Genomic DNA, 26,810 nt, shown 5'->3' with positions numbered 1-26,810 from the left:
GTCTCTCCTAAAGCTGGTCTCTGCAGATGAGCTGGTAATTAGGATTGATGCCTATTGCCATAAAGAAGGGAAAATTCAGGCAGGAAAACCCACTTGGATCTCTCAGTTGCTGTTAAACAATGCTGGGCTGGAAAAGGTTGGTTCCACTGGCTGGAGGCAGCCTGAGGAAAGCGCCCTAAAATAGCCTCCTGCTCTATTCTTATATGGGAACCCTAGCAGCGAGTGTGGCTTCTGGGAATCGCATTGTTCGTGTTTTTGTCTTCTCCAGGGGGGTGAGGATCTGCAGAGAGCGCAAGAGCACGGCCCTGTGCACACAGCAAACTCCACTCTTCCCCTCAGAGCCAGCTGATGTAAATGAGCTTTAATCTGCGGCCCAGGACCTCGACTGATGAGTGCTCCAAGTATGGAAAGCTCTGACTGACAGCCTAGACCCTGATGATGGGTATCTCAAAGAAAATTGCTGAGCAGACACAGCAGCAACCTCTACCCAGTCAGGTTTCTAAGCCAATTTTAAGGCAGAATCAGGATTAACACCAAGCAGTCTAAAGCGTCGGTGATTTCTTCTCAGAAGCTAAATTGGGGGCCCTTTGGAATATTTACTTTCCTTAAATACAGAGCCTTCCCCAAAATACAGAAATTATTTTAACCTGCAGCTCCAGTACTTCTCATCACATAACCCTGGAAAGTGGGATAAACAGCCTCAGGTTTGTGTAGCCCCATTTGTGCACCCCAAGGAAAATGCAGGAGTTAAATTTGACTCGATACTGGTGAGTATCAACCGTGCTATTCTGGTGAAAGCGTAGGAGCAAAGGTAGGTTTTCTAATATGTTTCTGGATCTTTCTCATTGCTGCTGGTGCTGCAGTTTTAAGACATTCTTCAAAACTCTATTCCCCAGCAAGGCCAGGCAAATGTTGCCTATAGGACCTTCCAAGAACTGATCTTGTCCCTGTTCCTGCCTGGAAAGTTCAGCAGCCTCACATGGACATTTCCAGCCATGGCTTTCCTCCCTGGAAACTCCTCCGAGTGCTCCAACTGCACCCACTCTGTGGAGCCCGTGAACATTTCCAAGGCCATCTTACTGGGTGTTATTCTAGGGGGGCTGATTGTTTTTGGGGTTTTGGGGAATATCCTGGTTATCCTGTCTGTAGCCTGCCACAGACACCTCCAGAGTGTCACCCACTATTACATCATCAACCTGGCTGTAGCTGACCTCCTCCTGACTTCTACCGTCCTGCCTTTCTCAGCTACCATGGAGATTTTGGGCTACTGGGTCTTTGGGAGGATCTTCTGCAACATCTGGGCAGCTGTTGACGTGCTTTGCTGCACTGCCTCCATCATGAGCCTCTGCATCATCTCCATCGACCGATACATCGGGGTGAGCTACCCGCTGAGGTACCCCAGCATAGTGACCGAGAGGAGGGGCCTCCTGGCCCTGCTGTGTGTCTGGGCTCTGTCCCTGGTCATCTCCATCGGGCCCCTTTTTGGCTGGAAGGAGCCAGCCCCCGAGGATGAGACTATCTGCCAGATCACCGAGGAGCCTGGCTACGTCTTGTTCTCGGCGCTGGGCTCCTTCTACCTGCCCCTGATCATCATCCTGGTGATGTACTGCCGCGTCTACGTGGTGGCCAAAAGGGAAAACAAAGGGCTGAGCTCTGGGCTGAAGACGGAGAGATCCCATTCCGAGGAGGTGACCCTCCGCATCCACCGCAAAAATGCACCCGGTGCGAGCGGCTCCGTGCCCAACCCCAAGAGCAAGCACCACTTCTCTGTGCGCCTGCTCAAGTTCTCCAGGGAAAAGAAAGCTGCCAAGACCCTGGGAATAGTGGTAGGATGCTTCGTTCTCTGCTGGCTCCCATTTTTTGTAGTAATGCCTCTTGGTAAGTAGAGCCAACCCCTGTGTGTCTTCCAGAGCCTTCTGTGCAGGGAGGGCTGTGCTTGTGGCTGGGTGTGATAACGCTGATCAGAAAAGCTCTGAGGGAACAATTTTGTCCTGCAAAGCTGTCAAAAAAACAAAACACTCACCACCACAAAGCAGGGAGCGTGAAAGAAATGCTCAAATGAGACCAAATGTCTCTGGTGATGAGAAACAAAATTCTGAAAACCAGGGAAACAGGCTTGTACTTTTCCCACATAGAAAATCCTCTTTGTGAGCTGGAGCAGATATTTGTGACCATCTCTGCTATAGGAACAGGATCTTTAGGGGTTTGTGTGTTTATGTTTGCAGCCAGGTGACTTAAACGTATAAAAGGTCAGGATATAAATACATTCAGGGTTGAAGCAGCTGTTCACAGATCTCACGGAGTGCTCAGCACTGATGATTTCCCCTCTAAGGAAAAAACATCATTTTCCTATCAGGAAATTCATCCTGTGAGATACCATAACTCCAAACAAAGTTAATCTTCTAATCCAATTTTTCATATGACCCGTCAGGAGACAGCAGTGTGGATCCTTCCAACCAATTTTATACTGCCCTGCTTTGCATCTTTTCTGGGAACACGCTGAGCCCACTGGCCCAACACTGGTTCAGCCACCATGCTGGAGATGAATATTTATTCTCCAGTTGTCATTCCAAAGGGGAGCAAAGCTGGGGATTTGTTCTGCTTTGCTGGAATATAAAGAAGTAATTAGAATTTTAATTAAACCTTGCTCAGTTACCTTTGATGCAGTTGCAGGATGTAAAGGCAGAATACTAATTTCATACCTATATCTGAGGGTGAGGGATGTGGCTCATCACACTGAGTTGGGCTCTGCCATTAAATATTGGGGTTTTCAAGCGTGGAAACTAAAATCTGTGACTTGCTCAATTTCAGGGTTTTTTTTTTATGGAAAGGGATTCTGCTTTTATGCTTTCTGACTATCTTAAAACACAGGCAAAACCACAGGAAAAATAAAGTAAGATTTTATTTAGCTTTAGTTAGTAAGGAGCTTTAGTTAGTAAGACAACAATATGGACCACTAAGAAAAATGTAAAGCAGCCTTACCTAAACATGAAAAGAAAGATTTGGGGGTTTTATTTCCCATTTTTTTTTAATTCTGCTTTTTTCAATCTTACAAATAACTGTTCTTTTTCAATTAACCTCTAGTGGTTTTAGCAAGATTTATCAATTCACACAAAAAACCTGTTGCTAATGTGAAAAACCCCCAAAATTCAGAATTTTTTCCTCTTGGTCAATGCTGGGATGTGCTGGATTGGAGCTGTTTCCTAAGGAGGAGCCCCCAAGGGCCTGGCTGGTGCTGGCCGGGATGTCAGCACGTTGGAATGCTGCTTGCCAAGATGACTGAAACATACTCAGAAAGGGTTTGGGAGAATGCATTAAACACACTTTTCATCTGCAAATGTGGTTGCCCACACAGAGCTGTTGTTAATAAATTTGCTTTGGATTTAAGAAATCTTCTGGGCTCCAGAATGGTTTTGCATCTTCCTTTGATCCCTTGTAAGGAAACTGGAGGTTTTTTCCTCTGTTTTTGGGGGTTACTCGGTTATTTTTAAAGCATATATTATAGGGCTTTCAAAAGCTATTTGCTGCTGATTAAGAAACTGATTAAACTGGCAAGTGTCACTAAAAAAGTCCTCAAAAAAGCTAAGGACTCACATCTTGATGCAGAGCACTTTCCAAAAGACAGCAGCCACACTCAGGTCTGTCCTGCAGCCAGGTCCAGTTGGGAAAGGGAAGGGAAGTGATCCTGACAGGATCTTGCAGCAGGGATCAGAGTTTCCAGGTGTATAAAATGCTCCTTGTTGAAACCCTGGTGGAGCTCAGAGCACACATGGCTGTTAGCTGGGCTCTGCAGCTCTGTGGCCATGGGACAGACCAAAACATGGTCTCACCAAGCAGTTCTGGAGGGATTGGACAGGTGTGGAGGTGCCACGCAGGGACATCGTTTATAGGTGGATGGTTGGACTCAGTGATCCAAGAGATCTTTTCCAACCTAAATGCCTGTAATTCCATGATTCCAGTGCAGATTGCCCATGAGACAGACACCCCAAAACTGCTACACAGACCTCTTCAGACAGCTGTGCTCATTCCATGCAGCACGACTTCCCCAAACCTAGATTAACTTCATTCTGATCTACAGCACCTTCAAAATTTCCACATCCACTGACATCCATTCTGACAGCCAAGAGCTGCATCCAAGCAAGAAACACTGGGTTTATTCAAGTGTGTAATAAAACAGGGCAGAAAGCCTTGAGGTGCAGGTATGGGAATTACAAGAGAGATAGAAGGATACTGAGAAAGGCACAATATCCATGTTGGCTGATGGAGAAACAGCTGGAGTATCCCTGCCGTAAAAAATAACCTGAACTGAAGCTGGGGTGTAAAGGTACCAGTTGCAGTCTTTGTGAGGAATGGGGGTTTTTTCTTACTGTCTTGGATGAAGTTTCATTCCAAAGGGTCAGTGCAAAGTCCTTCAGCCCAATAATCCAACACTCCTTCTTCTCCCTTAGCTGGCTGTTTGTGGAAAAAGCCAGGAAATTATAATCCTGTTGCAGGAAAATAAGTGAGGCTAATATTTGCTTTTCCTATGCATGCTGGAGTGTGAACTCACTGCTCACAACACTTCTGTACCACACAAGGTTGTCAGAACTTTGGTTTCTCTTGGAAGAAGTCAGGTTTTCATTCCTGTGAGCAGAACCAAGCAGAGCTGGCATCAATGATGGCTTCAACTGGCCGTTCAGTGACCACCAGGCACACAAAACAACAAAACAGAGCCAGGAAAGAGCAACTTTGAGCCCGTCTGCATCTCTCAGAGAGGGCTAAGGGGAAGAGCCTGACCTTATCTGCAGCTCCTGGGCTTTGTGGGGAGAGGCTCAGATCTGGGTGCTTCATCTGGGCAGTCTGGGCTCTGCATTCCCAATCACAACCTGCAATTCTGGCTTTGTGTTCTCCTCTTGCAATTCCTAGAAAGGGACATAGGATATAGATAGATAGAGAAAGGGATATAGGAGATAGATAGATAGATAGATAGATAGATAGATAGATAGATAGATAGATAGATAGATAGATAGATAGATGTAGAAAGACTCAGAGCTGGAAGAGCCCAGAAATCAGTGAAAGCCCCCAGTGATGAAAAGTTTTCATGTTACAAGTGACAGAACAGACCTTGTCCTGTAACTGAAATTGATGTGTTGTTCTGGGAATTCTTCAAAATCTTTTTTATCAGCAGCATAAAAGACAGTGCTTGGAGGTTTTTTTTAAGGTGAAACGTGCAGAGAACTGATGGAGAAAAAGCGTTGGGGGTGTTGCAAAAAATGATCCCAGCCTGAGATTGATGATTTATCTTAACAAACCCTCAGAGGAGAACAAGTTCCCAGAACTTTGCTTGGGGTCTGTTTCCTGTGGCTCAGCTCTGGGTGTAGGTGCTGCTTCCCAAAGCTGGAAGAAATGAAAAGAGAAAGTCCAAGCTAGGAGGCCACAGGAAAAAAAATCCTAAAGTGGGCAAGGGAGAGGAAGGGTTTAACATTTGTCAGTCATTCTTGTAATTAAAGCAAAAAAGAGGATGCGCTGGAGGGTGTTTGTGTTTGTGGTCGAGGAGTAAATGAGTCCTGTGAACTGACACAGACACTGTCAAGGGAATCCTCTAATCCTGTCTGCAGCTGGTTTCTGTTTACTATTTTGTGGTAATTTTTTTAACTGGAGTCAAAGAGAACCACTCTACTTTCATTAGACATAAGCCAGAAAAATAAAGTGCATTTTTCCATCTCTGCTGTTGACATAACATGACCTCTCAGAGGGTCAAAAGGCTCAGAGTAGCAACACACACCAACACAGACTCCCCACATGAATATTTCAGTGTTCCCTCAGTGAGAAAGAGAGAAAAAAAAATATATAAAAGTGGGAAAACCCCCCCAGAATAAAGCTCCAGCTCTTTCTCTGGAGCCCTGCTCAGGGAGAGGAAGGATGTTTGCACTCCTGGAGTTGCAGAGCACAGGGGGGTGTGTGTGAGTTAAACCATTGAATGGGGAGAACTTCAGCCATGAGGATAAACAGCCAAGACATTTCCATGGCAAGGGATTTTTTTAGGTTTTTTGCTGATCACAAGGGGCATTTTTCATAATCACAGACTGGAAAGGCACTGTTGGTCTGTGTCAGTAACTCAGCTAATGACAAAGATCCCACAGACATCCCTGGGCCAACATTTCTCCACCATTCCCAAATCCTGAAATGCCTCCCAGTGGCTCAAAACACAGCAAAGGAGGGGAAGAATCAATGTTAAAAAACTTTTTATACTGATTTATACTAAAACCAAGGGAGGGAAGGTGGGATAGCTGTGCTCTGCTTCAGGAGATCCTGTCACGGAGCCACATCCTTGTCCCAGAATATCCCTCCTCACACAGCCACCACTTGCAAGTCCCCGGAGTAAAGGAGGCAGGAGTGTCATCTCTCACTCATTCCCAAATGCCACAGCACAATCCAGGGCTGGGGAGTGATGGAAAGGCTGTGGTGAGTGATTCTCCCACCCTGCTGGGCAAATGTCAGGATTTGTCTGCAATTTGGATAACGGGGGAGACGCTTGGCTCTTGCTGAAGGAGATAATTCCTTGTTTCTAGCTCCAAGGATTCCAAAATCATGACAGACAAAAAGCTCATGAGACAGCCTGAGATAGGCCCAGCTTCTCAAACTATTCTCTGGTTGTTTTTTTTTTTTAATTTTTAAAGGAAAATTATTATTTTATTGTAAGTGAATGACTTCAAGAGCGAGGGCTTGAGGGCAAATATCAAATATCTCCAAAATGTCAGCAATGGGATCCAGACCCATTCCACAGCTTAGGAACTGGAACTGGAGTGACAATTAGACTGATTTGTGAAACAATGTGATTATTCGTGTTTACAAGGGTAACAAAACCTCAGTTTACCTTCCCATGGTTTTTTATCAGCTTTCTAAATCTGCAGCTGCCCGCAGCGAATCTGGAAATAGTTGCTTGCTGAGACATTTGCCAGAAATATCATCCATCCTAAGTGGGTACAATATGAAACAGAGCATAAATTAGGCCTGAAATAATCCAAATCATCAGAGCAGTGTTCCCAGACCGACCCATTCCTGCTGCCTGAGCTTTTCACCTCTCACCTGTGCCCAGACACCCTCCTGGTGCTGCACAGAGCTGAATGCAGGGCTTTGGGAGGGAAAACAAACCCGCTCCTCCTTCTGTGTCTGTTTTTTATGGACCAGGGATAGCCAAGCACAAAGTCCCTCTCATTTTCCCTCTGGAACAGCCACAATATTCCAGACCCTGGGGAGGCACATCTGGAAAGTGCAAGACTTCCTCACATCACTGCTTTTTCTGCACTGGTTGTGTTAATTGGATTGTGCAGAGTCCAGGATCATTTCTTGCTGTCCTAGGGTTCCTTGATGCCATTTTTTATTCCATAAACGATACTTCCCATAAGGGAGCAGTGAGAGCATATGGGGGAGGTCATGTGTGCACAGGGGGCAGCTGCTGAATGTCTGCAGCAACATATATATATATGTGTATATATATATATAAATATACACTTATATTTATAAATACACTTTCCAGAGGGCAGATTGTGTCATGCCCTGAGATGCAGTATAGAACACTTGTCTTAGGGAATAAAGTTTAGAGCTAGCACTGGGCTTGGGAACACAACATGTAGCATATTTATCAATGTTTGTAGAGCCATGAGAGATGTAGGGAGGCCCTGGCACACAGTTCATTCCTTTTGGGATATCAACTCTCCTCTGTGCTTCTTCCTCTGGGTTTTTATGGCTCTGGAGGAGCTGCTACCCTCTGGACTGACTGCTCCAAGGCAGGACCTGAGGTGTGAGCTTTGCTTCCCTGTAACCAGAGCACTCATCCTGTTCCCAGCCTGAAGGGGCTCCAAGAGTTGGAGAGGGACTTGGGACAAGGGATGGAGGGACAGGGCACAGGGAATGGCTTCAGAATGGAGAAGTGGAGATTTAGATGGGACATTGGGAAGGAATTGTTCCCTGGGAAGGTGGGGAGGGGCTGGGATGGAATTCCCAGAGAAGCTGTGGCTGCCCCTGGATCCCTGGTAGTGCCCAAGGCCAGGCTGGAGCAGCCTGGGACAGGGGGAGGTGTCCCTGCCATGGCAGGGGTGGCACTGGTGGGGTTTAAGGTCCTTTCCAACCCAAACCAATTCAGGATTCTCTATGGACACAGCCCTGGTCTCCCCCAAACCCTGAAGCAGCATCACCCCCACATGACCTCTGTGCTCTGCCTCAGTCACCAAATTGAAGCTACACAAAAATAAAAAAAGGGGGCAAAAAGCAGCAAACCTAAACCAGATTCAGTAACAGAGATGGGTTTGTAGCTGAGATGGTTTTAACACCACAAAGAGTTCATGGGTCACACAAATATAAAGGATCTGATTCCCATGGTGCTGGCAGCGATGATGCAGAGTAAACAACACAAGTTTTTACAGTCTGGCAGGTTCCAAAACCGTCTCTGCTGCCCATCAATGAAATGATGCAGACATCAGGGCTGGTTTTTAAACAACCCATAATCAGGCAACTCTTGTGACAAATGACGAAGTCAAATTACATCTTTGAGAGTGAATTGGCACTTACTCACCAGGAGGGACGTGGCAGACTTATCTCTCAGAGCTGCAGAGACTTCCAGATGTCAAACAGGAAAATAAATGATGAGGGAAGAAAATGCAATCCTGACATTTCCAGGGATGAGTGATGAAATACCTAATGGCAAAAGATCTCAGGAGGCTCATAGTACATTTTATTTTATTTCATTTTACAAGAAGAAATTGTATTTTGCTACTGACACTTGAGTGTCCCCAACCTTTTGAAAACAAAGCAGGAATTCCAGCATCATTTACTCAATCCATGATTCAAAATGCATGAAAACACCTCTTGAAGCTTTCTTTACTGTTCCTCCAGCACAGACTGCAGGGAGACAGCGTTAGGTGAAACCTTTAAACTTTTGCCACTATTTACCATTTAATTCCAGACAGTGTGCAAAGGAAGATATTAAGACCAGTGAACAGCACAGAGAATTAATTTCAAGGGTGAAAACTTAATATCTTAGTTGCTGTTCACCTTCCAGCTCTGCTGGAGGACACCTGGATGGCACCTGTGATTCCACCTGGTCTGGAGTTGAGAGGATTGGAAAAATTTGCTCAGAGAATTAGATGCATTGATTCTGTTTTCTCAGCCCTGGCTGATGGTGTCCAAGTGCCCAAACTTTGTCTGACACACACTGGCAGTCACCGAATGGTGAAGGATTGCATGGAAATGCTCATCCCAGCTCCACCTGCTCTCCCTGAGCTCACTGCTCAGTAGGGAACATGTCCCACACACCCTAAAAAAGAGATAATTCACCACTCTTGTTTAATCTCATGATTAATTATGGTCATTGTTTAAAAAAAAACAAAAAACAACCAAAATCCTTGTTTTATTTCTCCTTTGAGTTCATCTGACCTGGGCTGTCCATTCTGAGTGCTCAGCACTGACAAAATCTCTTTGTCACCAGGTTTGAAAATGCCTCCTGCTCATTACCAGATCCACCAGCCACTGAGATTGATCACAACATCTCTGAATATTAAAGGTTTGGAAGAAAGGGACACGTTCTTAGGACTCTGTGGGGAGGAACACCATTCCTCAAGGATTTGGAAAATAAGATATTTTTCCCCTTTTCCTAGATACTCAGGTAGCCAACAGGAAAGATTAGGGAATGGTTCTGAGCTACAGAGGTAACTGTGTGGCTGCAAGAGAAGGACAGAGATTTCTGTGGCCCCTGAGTGTCAAACACACCCTACGGGGAGGCTGGAGAGGGAGTTTTTACCAGGGCATGCACTGAAAACACAGGGGGAATGGCTTTGGGGTGAAGGAGGATACACTTGGATTATTGGGATATTGGGAAGAAATTCCTCCTGTGAGGGTGGGGAGGGGCTGGGATGGAATTCTCAGAGAAGCTGTGGCTGCTCCATCCCTGGAAGTGTCCAAGTGTCCCAGGAGCACTCTGGGACAGCAGAAGGTATCCCTGCCCATGGCAGAGGGTTGGAATGAGATGATTTCCAACCCAAACCATTCCATGATTCTCTGAGAGCCAGTGAATAGAGGGGTTTGCAGAGAGCAAAGTCCCTGTGCTGTTAAAACTCCTTCATTTTCTTGCACTGTGTGTTACTCCAAGGCAACAAGGCTCTCCACCGATGAACCAAAAAAGGCGACATTAATAAATTAACATGCAGATCCCACCCCAAAAAAAGAGCAAGGGACAGAGTCTGACACTGGCTGTTTTCTATTTTTATCAGACTTTGGCACAGCCTTTGCATTCCATCTGGAGAGAGCGAGGAGTTGTAGCAAACAGGAATTGTTATTGTTTACCCATTTTTACACTTGGCCTCACATAGCTGATTCCCTAAAGCGGGATTTGGTTCACCTTTTGTCTCACCACAAAAAGGGAAAGCAGCAGATACACTGCATTTAAATGAGGAAACAAACCAAAAAATTGAGCGTGATTTGGGCATTTAGAAGCCTTTCATTATTTTTCATCTGCCAATGACTTCAGCCAAAAAGTTCTTTGAGAATGTTATTCAGTTGGTTTTCACTAAAGGAGAGAAGCATTAATTTGCTGAGAAAAATTTTAGGTTGTGGATGCGCATGCTTGCTTGTGCTTCACTGCAAGACAGCGTTTGTTTTCCTTAGCAAAACCTTTTTGGTCTTAAAATCTGGTTGATACTGAAAGCAATAATGAAACTGCTCTACCTGGGCCAGCTTGGGGCAACCAGAAGCCATCATGGAGGCAGTGAGGGCCATGCTTGGTGGCCAGATCATACCTGAGGCTGGAATCAGAGGTTTGGTACAGAGACAGAGCTCCTGTGGCACGTTCTGCACTGCCTGGGGAAGGGACAGCTTTGGGAAAGGCTCAGTGTCCCCAGAGGCTCCAAGAGAGCTTTGAGAAAGGCTCAGTGTCCCCAGAGGCTCCAAGAGAGCTTTGGGAAAGGCTCAGTGCCCCCAGAGGCTCCAAGACACCTGGAGAGAGACTTGGGACTAAGCCTTGAGGGGCAAGAGGGAATGGCTTCAAACTGCCAGAGGGCAGGGTTAGAGGGGATATTGGGAAGGAATTCCACCCTGTGAGGGTGGAGAGGGGCTGGGATGGAATTTCCAGAGCAGCTGTGGCTGTCCCTGGATCCCTGGAAGTGTCCCAGGCCAGGCTGGAGAGGGTTTGGAGCAGCCTGGGCGAGTGGGAGCTGTCCCTGCCCATGGCAGGGGTGGCACTGGGTGGGATTTAAGGTCCCTCCCAACCCAAAGCACGCTGTGTTGATCCTGCCCTGGTGTCACTTCCCTGCTGCTGTAGCACACACAAAGCCCCGCTCCCAGGTCAGAGAGGCCTGCACGGCTCCTCTCACTGCCCCATGTCCCCTCCCTGGCCGCAGTGTGCCCAGGCCATGGGCTCTGCTCGGGTGCAGAAGCTGCTGCCACCACGAGATCTCTGCAGGTTCCTGGGCAGGAATGCCCTGCAGGATGAGCAGGAGATGGATCCTCTGCACCAGGAGCAGCCCAGGTGGGTTCTGGTGCGTTCCCACACACGCAGAACCACCCCAAGAATTGCTCTGGCCACTGGCAGGCATTTGCTACAAATGCTGCAGCTTTGTTTGACCAAGAGTGAGGAAAATGGTTCGGGCAGCTCTCAGATTTCTGTCAGAGCACCCTCAGAGAGCATTATCAGCTTTTCCTGGGCCAAGAGAGGTCCAGGAACAGATCAATCCCTGTAAAGCTTGGGAGCTGATCCCAGACACGGTTAAACTGCAGAGGATGATGGATGCATCGATGCCTAAACCTTCCAAAGAATGTATTTCTTTCCTCATGCTTACAGTTATTACAGGGGAAGCAGGAAGACAAGGCTTTGCCAGTGCTAAAAGTCCTGTTTATTATAAATTTGAATATAAATTCCAAAACAAGTCAATTTTGTTTCTGGGATTTTTAATTTTTTTAAATAAAACCAAAGGTTTGGCATCAGGAAAAACATTGCCAAGATTTTAAATCAGCAGATAACTCATAATTCTATAGAAAAAGAAATGCCAAAGTACTTTCCTTGGTAAGGAGCCATCGAAGTTCTTGCTCTTTGAGTCATTTTGGGAAGGTAACATGGAAAGTGCATTTCAGAATATCTGTGTATAAATATAAATATAAATATAAATATAAATATAAATATAAATATATGTATAAATATATACATATACATATACATATACATATACATATACATAATATAAATAATATTATAAATATATTAATATATTGATATATATTGAATATATATTGAATATAATTATATATAAATATAGAGATATAGATATAGATATAGATATAGATATAGATATAGATATAGATATAGATATAGATATATACACACATCTCATGGCTCCCTAAGAGACCCTCCCCAGTGTTCCTTGGTATGAGAAGGAATCTTTCCTTTAACTTCTCTCAATTTTCTCAATTTTAGCAGTATTCCATGAGGCAGGATGTAGATAGTTAGATTTTCTGAAGGTTTTGGGCAATATCAGTACCCAATAATTTATCATTTCATGTAACACAGTCAACTCTAACCCCTCTTTTCACTAACCCTTCTGAAATGGTGTGATTTTCTTGCCATCTGAAGCCCCATGTGATGACCTTAAAGATACTTCTGTCATCTGGGTAATTAATCTTGAGTTAGGAGTCCCTGAGGAGGGAATTTTCCCCTATCCCTGGAATCAGCTCTCTGGCTGCCTCTCTAGCTCTATATGGGAATATAATGCTTGCAATTATAAAATAGCTCTCTTGAACTGATTTCTCATGGAACATCCATGTAACTGTGTGACACCATAGATCCCAAAACCCTTGTTCCTGCAGGAATTGTCCTTCCAGTCATGATTTTTTCAAGACGGAACAGAATCCTATTTATTTTTTCCAGTGTTTTAGTTTCTTTGGTTACCTGCAATTCCTCACTGCCTCTGCCCTAACACTCTGCGTATTTTCCATTTTAGGTTCTTTCTTTCCTGCAATCAAACCCCCGGACACACTTTTTAAAATAACATTTTGGCTGGGATATTTAAACAGCTGCATCAACCCCATCATCTATCCATGCTCAAGTCAAGAGTTCAAGAAAGCGTTCCAGAACGTGCTGAAAGCTCAGTGCCTCCTGAGGAAGCAGCCAGCGAAGAAGCAAACCCCCAGCTTCAACCTCAACCATCCTGCTGGCCAGGGCATGGAGAGTGGCAAAGGGGTGGTGCGGATCCCTGTGGGGTCGGGAGAAACCTTCTACAAGATTTCCAAGTCGGACGGGGTCTGCGAGTGGAAGATCTTCTCGGCCGTGCAGGGCGTGCCCACCAAAACCGCCGTCTCCAAAGACTGCACGGCTGCCAAAGCCAAGAGCAAAGGGTTCCTGCAGGAATGCTGCTGTCCAGGAGCTTCAGGGAGCCTCGGCCACGAGAACTGCAAAGTGCCAACCATTAAAATCCACTCCATCTCCCTGAGCGAGAGCGGGGAGGATGTGTAAGCGGCTGGGCGCGCCGGGCTGCCGGCCTGAGGGCCTCGCGGGATGGGGAAGTAGGAGTAGGTGTGGTGATAGTTGAAAGGATCCGGGTCTGAACCGGTGAAACAGGGCCAAATCTTTCCAGGAAGGATGTCTGTGAGTGCTGGGAGCATGAGCAGAGCCACTCAAAGACTGGGCAAGGCTTCAGTGGATGGTATTCTGAGGGTCCAGCATCTGCCAGGCGTTTCCTTGGCATTTAAAGGCTTTATCCCTCTGTTCTCCTCTTTCAAAGTTCCCACTGCTCTCATTTAGGGGCAGTGGAGGAGAAAGAGAGAGCCACAAAGACCCTGTGGTCGACCTTTCAGCCTCAACACTCTCTGACAGCTCCACCTTCAGAGCCATTTTGTGATTCCACCCCTCCCCATAAAGCCAAACCTCAGCTGTGGATTTCAGTCAACTCCATTGCCAAGGAAAACTTGATCCAAGTGACTGCACTCCACCGAGCTTCAGAAACCAAGGAGAACTTTCCCTTTTTGTACAATCAGCCTCCCTAATCTCCACACCAAACCAAATGAAAATGTGCATGTGCCCCTGGTTTATTCAGACGATCCCTGCGCCTTGATGCGGGTCTAAAAAAACTCAAAACTAGGTAAGTCCTCATCAAACAAGGCTCAAAGAGCTCACTTGCACGCATCCTTTTGTTTTTCACCTTCTGAGTCCATCAGGAACCTGCTGAAAGGCTCAGCAATTCCTTGCTCAGGTGCTCGATAGCCAGATCAGTGCCACAGTCACTGGAAAAGCTGCAGATTTTTCTTGTCTCCCTGCCCAGTGTTTTGCTACATTCCTTTTCCTGACTCCTTCAATACCAAGTGCTCAAAGCTTTCTGTGAGATCCTGGGTACTCTGGAGTCAGGAACTTTCCCCTTGTTCTGAGCAGGGGGAGTTAAGCATGTTAAACAGCTTAAGGACATCCATCCCCATGAGAAAGGGCCGTCCCTTGGGAATTTGGGAGCAAAGCATTTGGAAGCATGTTATATTTTAATACAGCTAATCCAAATAAATAAATAAATGAGATGGACAGCATCTGGAAGAAATAGTGGGAGGAATTCTCTGTACAATATTAGAAATAAGCAGCTCTTGACATGACTCCTCCTGAGCCTGCCAAGTAAGAATTCAGCTCCTTGAAACAACACATGAGCCCCTACTCTTGTCTGTGTCAGCTCCTGTGCTGAGGATCCACTGCCTTGAAAAGGGAAAGGGCTCGAGATGAGTGTCATTATCACAGGACAGTGCCTTGAAACAACACCTTGGTAGTGTTGATGAGAAATCATTATTTATCTCTCAGTATTAAGTCCCCAATGTCAAGAGGATTTGTCTCCTGTGTCTTTTATTTATGCACTCCCAGGACACAAACCTGTAGCATGATCCCAGTTTTAGTTTAAATAAGGAATCCACCTCACTCTTAAAGTTTTTCAGGCCCAGAATTTGAAGCTAAAAGTGTGGAAATACCACGTAAGAAAATATTCTCATGGTGCTTCAAGCCAAGAGCAGAAGGAGAAAAGCTGGAAATCTCATAAGAAAGTCACGTGAGACTCATGGCCGAGGTTTCCTGTTACACAGGGTTCAGATACGTGGGATATGCATTTGGACAAAACCTGAACTTTGAAACATTTTGAAAAAACACCCCTTAAATTGAGCAAGGCTGGCAAGATTTAAAGTCTTCACTGCACACCCTTGGTGCCCAACCCTGTCTTATTCTACAACCAATACTTGTTTTATAACCAGAAAGGTCCTTTTTGCCATCTCTCCTTTGGAGCTGTGAGATTTACACAGGGTTGCTGCAGTAATTTCAGATTTATTGAGGTTTCATGGTGTCAGGCAAGGAGTTGTTGTGGAGCTACACATGGAGGCTGCCACAACTGGATTAATTTAACTCCAGAGCAGTCCTGATGCAGCAATATAATCTGACCCTGTAAGATGAAGATAAATAAGTCAACCTGATGCTGGCAGTGTCAGGATGGACATGGATATAGCACAGTTCTCCTGCATGGCAGAGACAGAGGTTGGAATAATGAAGTCTTGGTCTCATCTTCATCCTGTTTTTTGTCACCAAACAGATGCTAAGGGACCTCTCTGTGTCCAGTGACTCTGAAAAGCTCCCAGCCTTCAGCATCAGGTGAGCCTGGTCCCAGCCACGTCTCTGCTGCTGCCAGGTTTGCCAGCAAAAACAAACACAGCATTTGCTTGGCTCCCCCAGAGAATTTCTGCAGGAAAACTGCCTTGTTCCCTTGTCGCAAGAAGGGTCATTGGCACTTGTCATCTCAGTGGACTTTTTGGACTGAAAAGTCTCAAAAACCATAGAAGGAGCTCTAGGAAACAGAAAAAAACCCGTGCAGATTGAAACAGCCCATTTTTTTCTGTTATTTAAAGTGAACTTGGCACTGGTGAAAGAGCTGCAGCCACGGAGGCTGAATGTATCTGTCAGTCTGAAAGCACAAATAGGACAAGGCTCTGATGTCCCAGAGGCTGGACATCAGTCATCACTTGTAAAACCTTCCCAGCATCAGGATTCTGTGGTGTGAAACCTGGCAGGAGTACAGGGCAGAGATCAGAGAGGGGCCAGATGGGGAGTGAGAACAGCCGAGTGCTGGGAGGTCCCCTCGAAGCCACCCTGACCTGGCAGTGGAAATGTCCTGCCTGAAACCTCCAAGGGATGGCTCCGACATCCCACCAAGCTCTCAGATCTCTGCTGGGAGTGACAGCCAAGATTTCCGTGCTGGGGGGAGCACAGTCTCTGCTGCAAAGAGCTGGGGGCTGGAGAATCACAGGGATGATTTAATTTGCACAGACTGAGGTGAAGCAGGTCACCAACCCCTCTTCATCCCAGGGTAGGGAAAGTTCAGTAGTCCAGTTTCCACACTCAATTCAGATCTACTGTCTGATGTTTTTGAGGCTTTGTGTACTTTGCAAGATTATTCAAATCCCAAATATTTAACTGCTGCCCACTATCCAAATAAATGTCTTCTGATTTTTATATTCTTTATTTTGCTCCACCAGCTCCAAGGATAAATTGTGCATTGTGTAAAGGAATATTCTCCTTTTCCAGGCCTGAATGTCCTGAAAATCAATAGCACTGAAAAGAAGAAAGATTATGCCAGGAATATTTCTTGCTTCTCTGCTTGGAGTAAGCAAATGGGTTCCACACAGCTTCTTTACAAAATTTCCCTGCCTGACTTTTTCAATTTTTTGAAAGGCAACACTGACAGGCTGCAGCACCTTATTCTGATTGAAGTCCGTTAAAAAAGGTCTTATTGCTCTGCAGAAGTGCAAGTGCCCAGTTCTAGGTGTGCCTGTTGGCCTTGAGCTACTGCTGCTCATGTCTCAGTGGAGTTTTATTAGGAACTTCATTTTAAAATAAAGCTACTGAGGCACAGAGCAACTCAGTGATTCATCCAGCAAGGTTTCAGCTGGCCCAGGCTGAATCCCTGCTGGGTAATCAACTCCACATCCTACCCAGAGATACCTTGATCCTCTTTCCTGTCTTAATGTGGTTTGGATAAGCAAGACAAGGTTGAAAATGAACTCGAGGGGACAGGCTGTTGACACCAATTATTCCCAGATGATCTCTTCCGACAGCAGAGCTAAAGAGAAAAGCCAGTTGGTCTTCAAAGTGTTGCACTTAGCTCCAGACAGATTTGGGACCTGCACCAGTGTTATCCTTTGCCAGGAAGAAAAAAATCCAACAGGTGGTGAGAGAGCTGCTCTCACAGCAGCATCTGCTCTCTGCCTGCACCCCTCACACACTCAAATGTTTGTGAAGGTACTTCATAAACGACAGTGTTACAAAAACCACAAGACACTACAGAGGTGCATTAAAATACAGCTCTTCCCCCCAGCTTGATAGATGTAATTGAAGCTCTGATTTCCCGGGAGGAGATGGAGCATTTGTCTCAGGGATTGGAGTGAAATGTCATTCCTTCTCCGCAGAGCACGCTGCATATTTCTCATGCTGACAGAGAAGGAGAAAATAGCAAATGTGAGCTAAGGGGAAATGAATTGCTGAGGAGGAGAGCTCTGGATGGCGACCATCACACGAGAAATAGCACATCCGTCAGTCCCACGATGGCTCAGAGCTCTGCTTAATGCACATTTCTGTCTCAGCACTGAGCCCAAACCCAGGGCAGCCTCTCCTTACTCACCCTGCTAACATCAAGATCTTTTTCAGAGGCAAAAACCTCCATGTGTTAATGGTGAAAATAAACATGATTTTACAGTTCTCAATGTCTCAACCAAAGAATGAGGCTTTCTCGCATTAATCCAAATTTTTTTTATCAGCTGCCAACTCAGCCCTTGTAAACCATTTTCTGAAGTAGGAAAACACAAACCTGCCCAGAATTTCAGCAGATTTCCACTTTCAGAGCAAGTCCACTCAGCCAATGATAGAAAACCTCCCTGAATTTCACTGAATACTCAGTTCTTCCTGACAATATGACTGTGGGAATTGTATACAATTTTTGCTTTGCCAGTTTTTGGTTGCCGAAAAAATGGTTTTGTATTTTTTTTTTTCCTTCTGCCTGCAGCAGCTTTTTTGCCTGGATGTTGTACAAGTTTGACTGGGTTTAAAAGATTTCTCCTGAAACAGGCAGTGCATTTTCTGAATGTGGTATTCTTGTGTCATTGAATTTTCTATGTGCTGTTTTCCAGCTTTATCATGTTTGAACAGTCCATGCTGGTCATTTCCCTGAACAAAATACTGAATGTATATGAAATCTTGCTAAGGTGAACAAATAAAATTTTGGGGGGAATGTGCACTTTGGGATATGTGAGCTGCAAGTCTGGTTGGTTGTTTTTTTTCCTCCAAATTATTCATACAGATTTGTCTTCTCCCGTTCAACAAACATTTCAGGCACAGGATCAGGTAGAGATTCTTCCCAATACTTCTGATCTTAGTGGGGTTTGGTAGGAGCAAGTTGCCAAGTGAATAAATGAATTAAACTTAGATTTCTACTGCAAAAAGTTGAAGTCCTTTAAAAAACTTTGAAGAATTTCATTTGGGCCCCAGGTCCTTACTCTGCTCCTTCAGTTTGCTTACAGTAAAACATCAGGTCCCAGATGAAATCCAGCCCATTTTGCTGTATTCCTTATAAACAAACACCAGGAGAACAATCCTTGTCCACCCAAGAATGTAAATGGGAAAGACAAGTGCTGAGTTATTATTTCCTGATTTATAAAGGGAGAACTGAGACACAGGGAAGGAAAAGACAGATTTCAAAACCAGCTGATGCACCAGGAACTTGGAAGGGCCTGCCTGTGGCTGCTTCCAGTGAAACCCTGGGAAATTTCATCCAGGGAAACTCTGGAGAAAACTTCAAATGAAAAAAAAAAACAAACCAACAAAATCAAACCTCAGTTGCCCTCCTGCTTCTTTCACAGGTCTGTTCTCCTGCTGGATTAAAATGTGCATTTATCCTGCATAATTTTGTGCCGCAGTAGAGAAAGGTATCTACTTTTAATTGCTGTTAATCTACTTCAAAAAGACCTTTTGCTGCTACCAGATATCACAAAATATGGAGGCTAGAAGCTAAACTTTTTGTTTGCTGCTGTTTCCTTTATGGAAAACAATATTTCAAGCAGGTTCAATAATACAAGCAGCTCGTCTGGGCTCAGGGTGGTGGAGCAGAAGTGGATTTGGAGTACTCGGCTCTGGAACAATTCCCTCACAAGGTACACACAGAGAACTCGTGCCAGTTCAAACAGGATAAATTCACATCCCCAAAAAGTCTGTGCATTCCCATCAGCTGCCTGAGGAGTTGTATGAGAATTTATAGAGTGTATGAGAATTTATCGAGAATCTGAACAACCAAACCCCTGCCAAAGCAGAGGAAAAGGAGCATGGACTTATTTATGAGTACTGAGCCCAGAGCCATAAATTGCCTCCTTCTTTTGCCAAAAGCACAGGTTCCATGAGGTTGTTAGCAAGCTATTTTCAGGCACTTCCATGCCTTCCACTCCGTTGTTATATCAAAAGAATATTTGATTGGGAATTCAGCTGCCTGATTCTGAATGCATGACACACACCCCAAAGAGAGGCAGTTAAATTAAATTACAAGGCTTGCTCAGGTTGTTGTTTCATTTGCAACATGCCTGCAGTGTCTCCCCAGGAAATAGCTGGATTTAAATCTCATCTTAAGCTATATTTCCATATGGATCTGGGCATGTTGCAAACTTCTGAGGATTCCTGAGAACCATATACCCCTCGTGCTGCCAAGGGTTGATGCCTAAACACCCCAGAATCCCTGTTCACCTCCCTGGAGACTTCTGTTTGCTGAAAGCCAGGTATTATATATATATATACACACACACATATATATACACATATACATATATACATATATATGCATGTATATGTATGTATATGTATATATGTATATATGTGTGTGTATATATATGTATATATGTATGTGTGTGTGTATGTATAGGTATATATATGTATGGAGAGAGAGAAGATAATATATAATATTATAATATATAATTATATATTATAATATATAATTTTAAAAATATATAATATATACTATATAATAATATATAATATATCAGATATAAAATATGTAAAATAATGACATATAAAATATCATATATAAAATAAATAAAATAAATAATGCAGTATAAATAATATACTAAATACTATATACTGTATACTATATACTATATACTATATACTATATACTATGTAATATATCATATATATATGTAATATATCATATATTATATATTATATATTATATATTATATAATATATATTATATATATATATATTATATGTTATATATTATATATTATATATCATATATTATATATTATATATTATATATTATATAATATATATAATACAATGTATAGTATGCAATATATAATATAATATATATAATATAATATATAATATTATTTTATATGTGTGTGTATATACATATACATATACATATGCATATACATATACACACACATATACATATATATACACATATATATACACACACACATACATATACACACACATATATATATACACATACATACATATATATATATACACACACACACACACGTATACATATATACATATATATATATACATATATACATATATATATACACACACACACATATATGCCCCCCACTTTGGGGACAGGTGGCAAAGAGCAGATGGGCCAGTGCACATAGGCTGTACCCCCTGGAATGTCCTGGGCAGTTTTGTCATCTCATGGTGGTCTGGAAGCAAAGCCAGGTCAGAAAGATGTGGGAGGTGAAAGTGATGCTACAGGAACTCAGGAAAATGGGGGAAATAGGGAAGGCAGGGAATTTCCCTCAGCAGTTTGCCCTCCCCATTTTACACTGGTTTTGTTTTACACCACGATGTTGCCCCACTGCTCTGCACAAGCAATTTACACCTGAGGGTGAACTGGGAGGGTTTTATTTCTGATCCCAGTGCTGCTGAGCAATGGCAACACCCAGGGAGGAAAATCTCCCTTCCTGCTGCTCGAGGGATGTGCAGGCTCATCCCAAACAGGAACATGGAGAGTTGGCTCTGCAAAGGGGTCACAGCAGCTTGGGAGATGGCAGAGCAGGGGGGAGGCAGGTTTGGAGAATCTCAGAAACATCAGCAGAAAACGCTTGAAATTAACTGAGGAGAGCGAGGAAATGTTGAGAGTGACACAGAAAATGAACCCTTCCCATGAAACTCTGATTCCTGCAGTGAGTTAATGGTGGATCTTCTTCTCCCAGTTTTATACAACGAAGGTTCTGCAGTTCTTCTGGAATTACTTCTGTTTATTCCAACGGAGGAAATTTTTTTTCAGGGGGGGCGGAAATTGGCTGTAGAGAGACTTTTCAGTGGGGTCCAGGCTCAGTTGCTGTAAAGGGTTAACGTGGACATATGGAAACCAGGAAAGCAAAATGAAACTGGGGTTGTTTTCCTGCTCTTCCTTCTTCTCCCATGAACCCCAGGAGCTTTTGAAATGTGTTCACTTAATTAGTGTTGTTAATCTAAGTGGAATTGTATAATCTTAATTTGTGTTGAGGTTAATTTTTGTTTGGGAAAAAACTGGCTAGACCTTTGTTTAATGTGCTACATGTGTCATTTAAACCAGCTATTTATCTCTAAATGATGAATTAGAAGTATAATTTCCTTTTAGGCTTTGAAAATTAGCATCTAATTATTCTTAACCTAAGGGATATTAGCCCTTCTTATGAAAGGGAATAACAGCCTGGTCTAAATTTAGAAGAGAGAACTCCTGGGCAAATGGCAAGGCTGGAATTATGCAAAGACAAACTAATCAAGCCATAGGAAAAAAAATCATTTAAAAAAACACCCCCAGAAATATTTTTTAAGATGACCAAAGTAAAAGGAATCTGCCTCTTTGGGATCTGTACTGGTGACACGACACAGCTCAGGAAAGGCAGCAACCCACAGCAATGGGATTTCCATTCTCTTTGGGACCACGCAGATTTCTTTGAAAAAACTGAATTTTTTTAACTTTTTGCTTTGTTTGAAAAAAAAAAAAAAGTCAGTATTTGAAAGGAAAATTAGAAATTAGAAATTGTTTATCGGGGAGAGCAAAACAGATTGCCAAGAGCCATGACAAATTCTCTATCTTGTCATGGTTTGACACTGGCCAAATGCCAGGCACCCATGGAAGTCATTTGCTGACCTTCTTTTGTTGTAGTTGGGCAGAGGAGAGGGGAAAAAAATTAACAAAAGGCTCTTGAGTTAAAGACTGTGACTCTAAGGGCAAAACAGGTTCAAATTTAAAGCTATAAGGTAAATTTTATTATTAACAAGTCAGAGGATAATGAGATGTAAAATAAGCCTGTAAAACACCTTTCCCCCCCAGGCCTCACTGGCAGTGCAGGGACACAGGGCTGGGGTTTGGTCAGTTCCTCACTTGAGATCTTCTGTTCCTCAGGGAGAGGAACCTGCTCTGCCACACCGTGGGGTCCGTGCCATGGGCAGACAAAACTTCCCAAAACTGCTGGGCCTGGGTCTCTGGTCCTGGGGTGCAGCCCTCGAGGATGGGCTGCTCTAGTCTGGGATCAGGGGCTCTATCTCTGGGATCAGGGATTCTTTCTCTCCATCTCTGGGATCAGGAATTCTCTCTCTCCATCTCTGGGATCAGGGATTCTCTCTCTCCATCTCTGGGATCAGGGATTCTCTCTCTCCATCTCTGGGATCAGGGATTCTCTCTCCATCTCTGGGATCAGGGATTCTCTCTCTCCATCTCTGGGATCAGGGATTCTCTCTCTCCATCTCTGGGATCAGGGATTCTCTCTCCATCTCTGGGATCAGGGATTCTCTGTCTCTGGGATCAGGAATTCTCTCTCTCCATCTCTGGGATCAGGAATTCTCTCTCCATCTCTGGGATCAGGGATTCTCTCTCTCCATCTTTGGGATCAAGGATTCTCTGTCTCTGGGATCAGGAATTCTCTCTCTCCATCTCTGGGATCAGGGATTCTCTCTCTCCATCTCTGGGATCAGGGATTCTCTCTCTCCATCTCTGGGATCAGGGATTCTCTCTCTCCATCTCTGGGATCAGGAATTCTCTCTCTCCATCTCTGGGATCAGGGATTCTCTCTCTCCATCTCTGGGATCAGGGATTCTCTGTCTCTGGGATCAGGAATTCTCTCTCTCCATCTCTGGGATCAGGAATTCTCTCTCCATCTCTGGGATCAGGAATTCTCTCTCTCCATCTCTGGGATCAGGGGCTCTATCTCTGGGATCAGGGATTCTCTCTCTCCATCTCTGGGATCAGGAATTCTCTCTCCATCTCTGGGATCAGGGATTCTCTCTCTCCATCTCTGGGATCAGGGGCTCTATCTCTGGGATCAGGGATTCTCTCTCTCCATCTCTGGGATCAGGGATTCTCTCTCCATCTCTGGGATCAGGGATTCTCTCTCTCCATCTCTGGGATCAGGGGCTCTCTCTGTCTCTGGGATCAGGGATTCTCTCTCTCCATCTCTGGGATCAGGGATTCTCTCTCTCCATCTCTGGGATCAGGGATTCTCTCTCTCCATCTTTGGGATCAAGGATTCTCTGTCTCTGGGATCAGGGGCTTTCTCCACTTGATCACATTCTCTGGCATCCACCAGCTCCAGCGTGAGCAATTTTCCCAGAGGCTGCCAGTGGATCTCTGCATCCCCCATGGATTTCATTCATTCCAGGTGAACAGTTTGTTCCATTGCAGTCCTCACCACAACCTGCAGAGGAATCTCGGCTCCAGCACTCGGAGCATCTCCTCCCCCTCCTTTTCCACTGACCTGGGTGCCGCATGTTGTTTTCCCTCACACGCCCTCACTTCCTCCTCTTCTCTGGCTGAAGAAGAACTGCTGCCTGTAGGTACCATGGCCAAAAAGCTCCACCAATTCAGAATTCTCGCAGCACCCAGAGGTTGATCTGGTCTGGGTTGCACATCAGGGAACCTCTCACCATCGCTGCTGATGGCAGCTGGGCAGGCAAACAGGGCTGGGATTTGCCCAGAGGAGCTCGGGCTGTCCCATCTCTGGAAGTGTCCAAGGCCAGGCTGGATGGATTCAGACCCTGGTCTAGTGGAGGATGTCCCTGTCCATGGCAGGGATGAGCTTTAAGGTTCTTTCCAACAAAAACCATTCCATGATTCTGTGATGGGGAGTGGGGCTTTTCCTCTGGGATTTTGACCCTCAGGCTCCATCCTCTGCCCCTGCAGGCAGGGAGCTGCTTCCATGCCTAAAACCCAGCACAGGCCAACACATTCCACTAAATTATGCCCTAAAACTGTCTGCCAGGCACTCGCCTTTGGATGGGAGCATAATGAGCTCTGCCAGCCCCATTTCAGCTCCAGGCTGACACAGCTCTTCAAAGAAGATTTAAAACAAAAGTTGCAGGGGTTTGGATTATGTCCCCTGTTGCCGTGGTTGGTTCATAACAGGGGACATTTAGAAAATAAATTTAATGTAAATAAAAAGTCCCATTTAATAGCCAAGCGAGAGGTTACAGCAAAACCCAAAGCATATAAATGCCAGGGGCTTTTTGCAGTTTATAAAACCTTGTTTCTAAGTTTATATAAAACATCTTGCTGGCTTTGCTTTGTGGTTTTTAAAGAACTCTAGGACCCGATCCAAAGAGCGCTGAAATGGATGGAAATCCTCTCATTGATTTAAGTATTTTGGGTGAGCGTGTTTTCAGTCCAGGATGGATGCACAGGGAGATGTCTCCAGCCCGGGATGAAGGACTCTTGCCCTCTGGTGGCTGTTGGAAAATCAAATATCAGGAAAAACTGCTTTAGAGATGCATCAGGGAAAAAAACCCACCAGCCAACCTGGGTGTTCTGGGAAGGTGAGCCTGCAGTGACAGAGGATGTGACAGAGGGTATTCAAGGATAACCCTTGGGATAATTTATGAGGCACGTTTATAGCTGTTATTTATAGATCTCACTGGGGAATTCATATGTCCTCCACTTGACATTATTTAGCAGTTTAGTGGCACCTACAAAAATTAAATTAAAATATCCCAACCCCCCAAAAACCTTCTCCAAGACCCCATTTTTGAGTTATAATGCCAAAAACTCAGAATGTCAGCAAGTCCTCAGACAGACTGTTCCTGCTCTCCTCCAAGAACTTATGGCTTCAAGGGCTTGATTAAAACTCTCATGGCAGTAAATCAATGGTAGCTCAGGGAAAAGAGGTCCCTTCCCTCCTCCAAAGAAAAACTTTGCTGCTGGCATCAACTGAGGATTTTTGTCAGAAAAACACGAGTGAATAAAGTTCTCACAGGGGTGCTGAGTCCCACTCATGGCGAGCTGGGACGTTTTTATTCACATGCCTCCAGTGGGATTTTGGGAGAGAATTGATGAACTTGGGTGCTGCAAAAATCTAAAATAAACAGATCCCTCCCTGGTGCACTGGGAGGAGGAAGGATGTCACCTGCAGGGACACAACCTCGGGGACACTGGGAGGGTGTGAGGGGCTGGGATGGAATTCCCAGAGCAGCTGTGGCTGCCCCTGGATCCCTGGGAGTGTCCCAAGCCAGGCTGGATGGGGTTTGGAGCCCCCTGGGCCAGTGGGAGCTGTCTGTAATTAGAGGAGGGAGGCTGGAAAATGAATTCTGATCCCTCCAAGCCTCCATGCTAGAAGGGTTCATCCCCGTGCCTGATTTGTGAGTTTTTTCACTCTGTTTCTTACACTGTAAAATCTCAGGAGGTTTTTAATTGACTGCTAAGCCCTGGTCACATCCCCATGGGGTCCCCCCTGCACCCAGGGCGAGGCTGCTCTGAGCTGTCCGAGGAAAGGACAAAACCAAACCAGGTTAAAGCACACATGTGGGATATTATTTCATTTCAGCCTGGGAAAGCTTGATCCTACCACCAGGCAGGCTTCAGAGAGGGCAGTGAATTGGAGGGGAGCAAACCATGGGGGTTTCTGGAGAGCTTTGGTCAATCCGTGGGTAATTCGGGTCTCACCCTGCTGTGCCCCTGGGACCGTCCCCTCTACCCAAGGGGCTGGGAAATGGCCTGGAGGACACCTTACACCCCATGATGCTCCTGCTCCTTCAGGTATCACCCCAAAGAAGCCATTCCTGGGAATTGCCAGCAATTCAGGGCTAGGAGCCTGCTGCTGAGAGCTGTGACACTCAAATGTCACTTGGCCCCAAGTCCCAGCTGCAGTCTGAGTTGGCACCTGGCCTGTCCTGCCTGTCCCAGGAACACCCAGGTGACATCCACCTCCCCTCTCTGCCTCTCCCATGGTCCATTTGTCTTTGTCCTGCAGAGAAAAAAATATTTCTAAATAAAATAAAACGAATATTTCTAAATAAAGCAGGACGTTTTCCTGCTTGCTCGATGTCATTAAGGGAGAGGGGTGCAGCTGCTTTCTTGCTTGGACTGTTTGGTAATAAAATCTTGCAAGAATCTGTGTAAAATCCTATGGGGGTGGCTCTGATGGGCTCTGATGGGGACAATCACTTGTAAAACTTGCTGCAGAATTGTGTGTGGAAATTTAAAAATGCTATTTAATTTTAAAATTCCCCATTGTACTTACAGACAAACATAATGTGAAATAGGGCAGGGTTTGGTGTAGAAAAGCATCGCACAAAAATGCCAAGGCCTGTGTGCTTTGGGGAGGAAATGATGTGAGCTGGAGGGAGAACGGGAGCCTCAGGAAAGGAATAAAATCTCGATTTAATCGCGGGTATCTGGTGCCCTCCTGTGGAAATGAGAGCAGCAAGTATCGAGTGGATTTAATGAGCAGATCCTCCTCTGCCCTGGAGCCGGGCTGGGACAGCTGGGGGTGTTACCTGGAGAGAAGAAGGATCCAGGGAGGGCTGGAGA

General features: G+C 44.9%; 1 protein-coding gene across 1 annotated transcript; it reads left to right on the top strand.

Annotated features, from left to right (window-relative positions):
* Positions 1 to 946: 946 nt before the first annotated feature.
* On the top strand, positions 947 to 13,560 carry ADRA1A (adrenoceptor alpha 1A). The gene is made up of 2 exons (XM_005532243.2): positions 947 to 1,878; positions 12,966 to 13,560. Exons 1-2 carry the CDS (start codon positions 996 to 998, stop codon positions 13,475 to 13,477), a joined length of 1,395 nt encoding a protein of 464 aa, XP_005532300.2. The 5' UTR covers positions 947 to 995; the 3' UTR covers positions 13,478 to 13,560.
* The last annotated feature ends 13,250 nt before the right edge of the window (positions 13,561 to 26,810 follow it).

Source organism: Pseudopodoces humilis, chromosome 30 (assembly GCF_049639895.1).
Source record: "Pseudopodoces humilis isolate 2021_Gansu_Grassland_sample_001 chromosome 30, ASM4963989v1, whole genome shotgun sequence".
Classification (NCBI taxonomy): domain Eukaryota; kingdom Metazoa; phylum Chordata; class Aves; order Passeriformes; family Paridae; genus Pseudopodoces; species Pseudopodoces humilis.
This window is presented reverse-complemented; position numbering and strand designations above follow the sequence as displayed.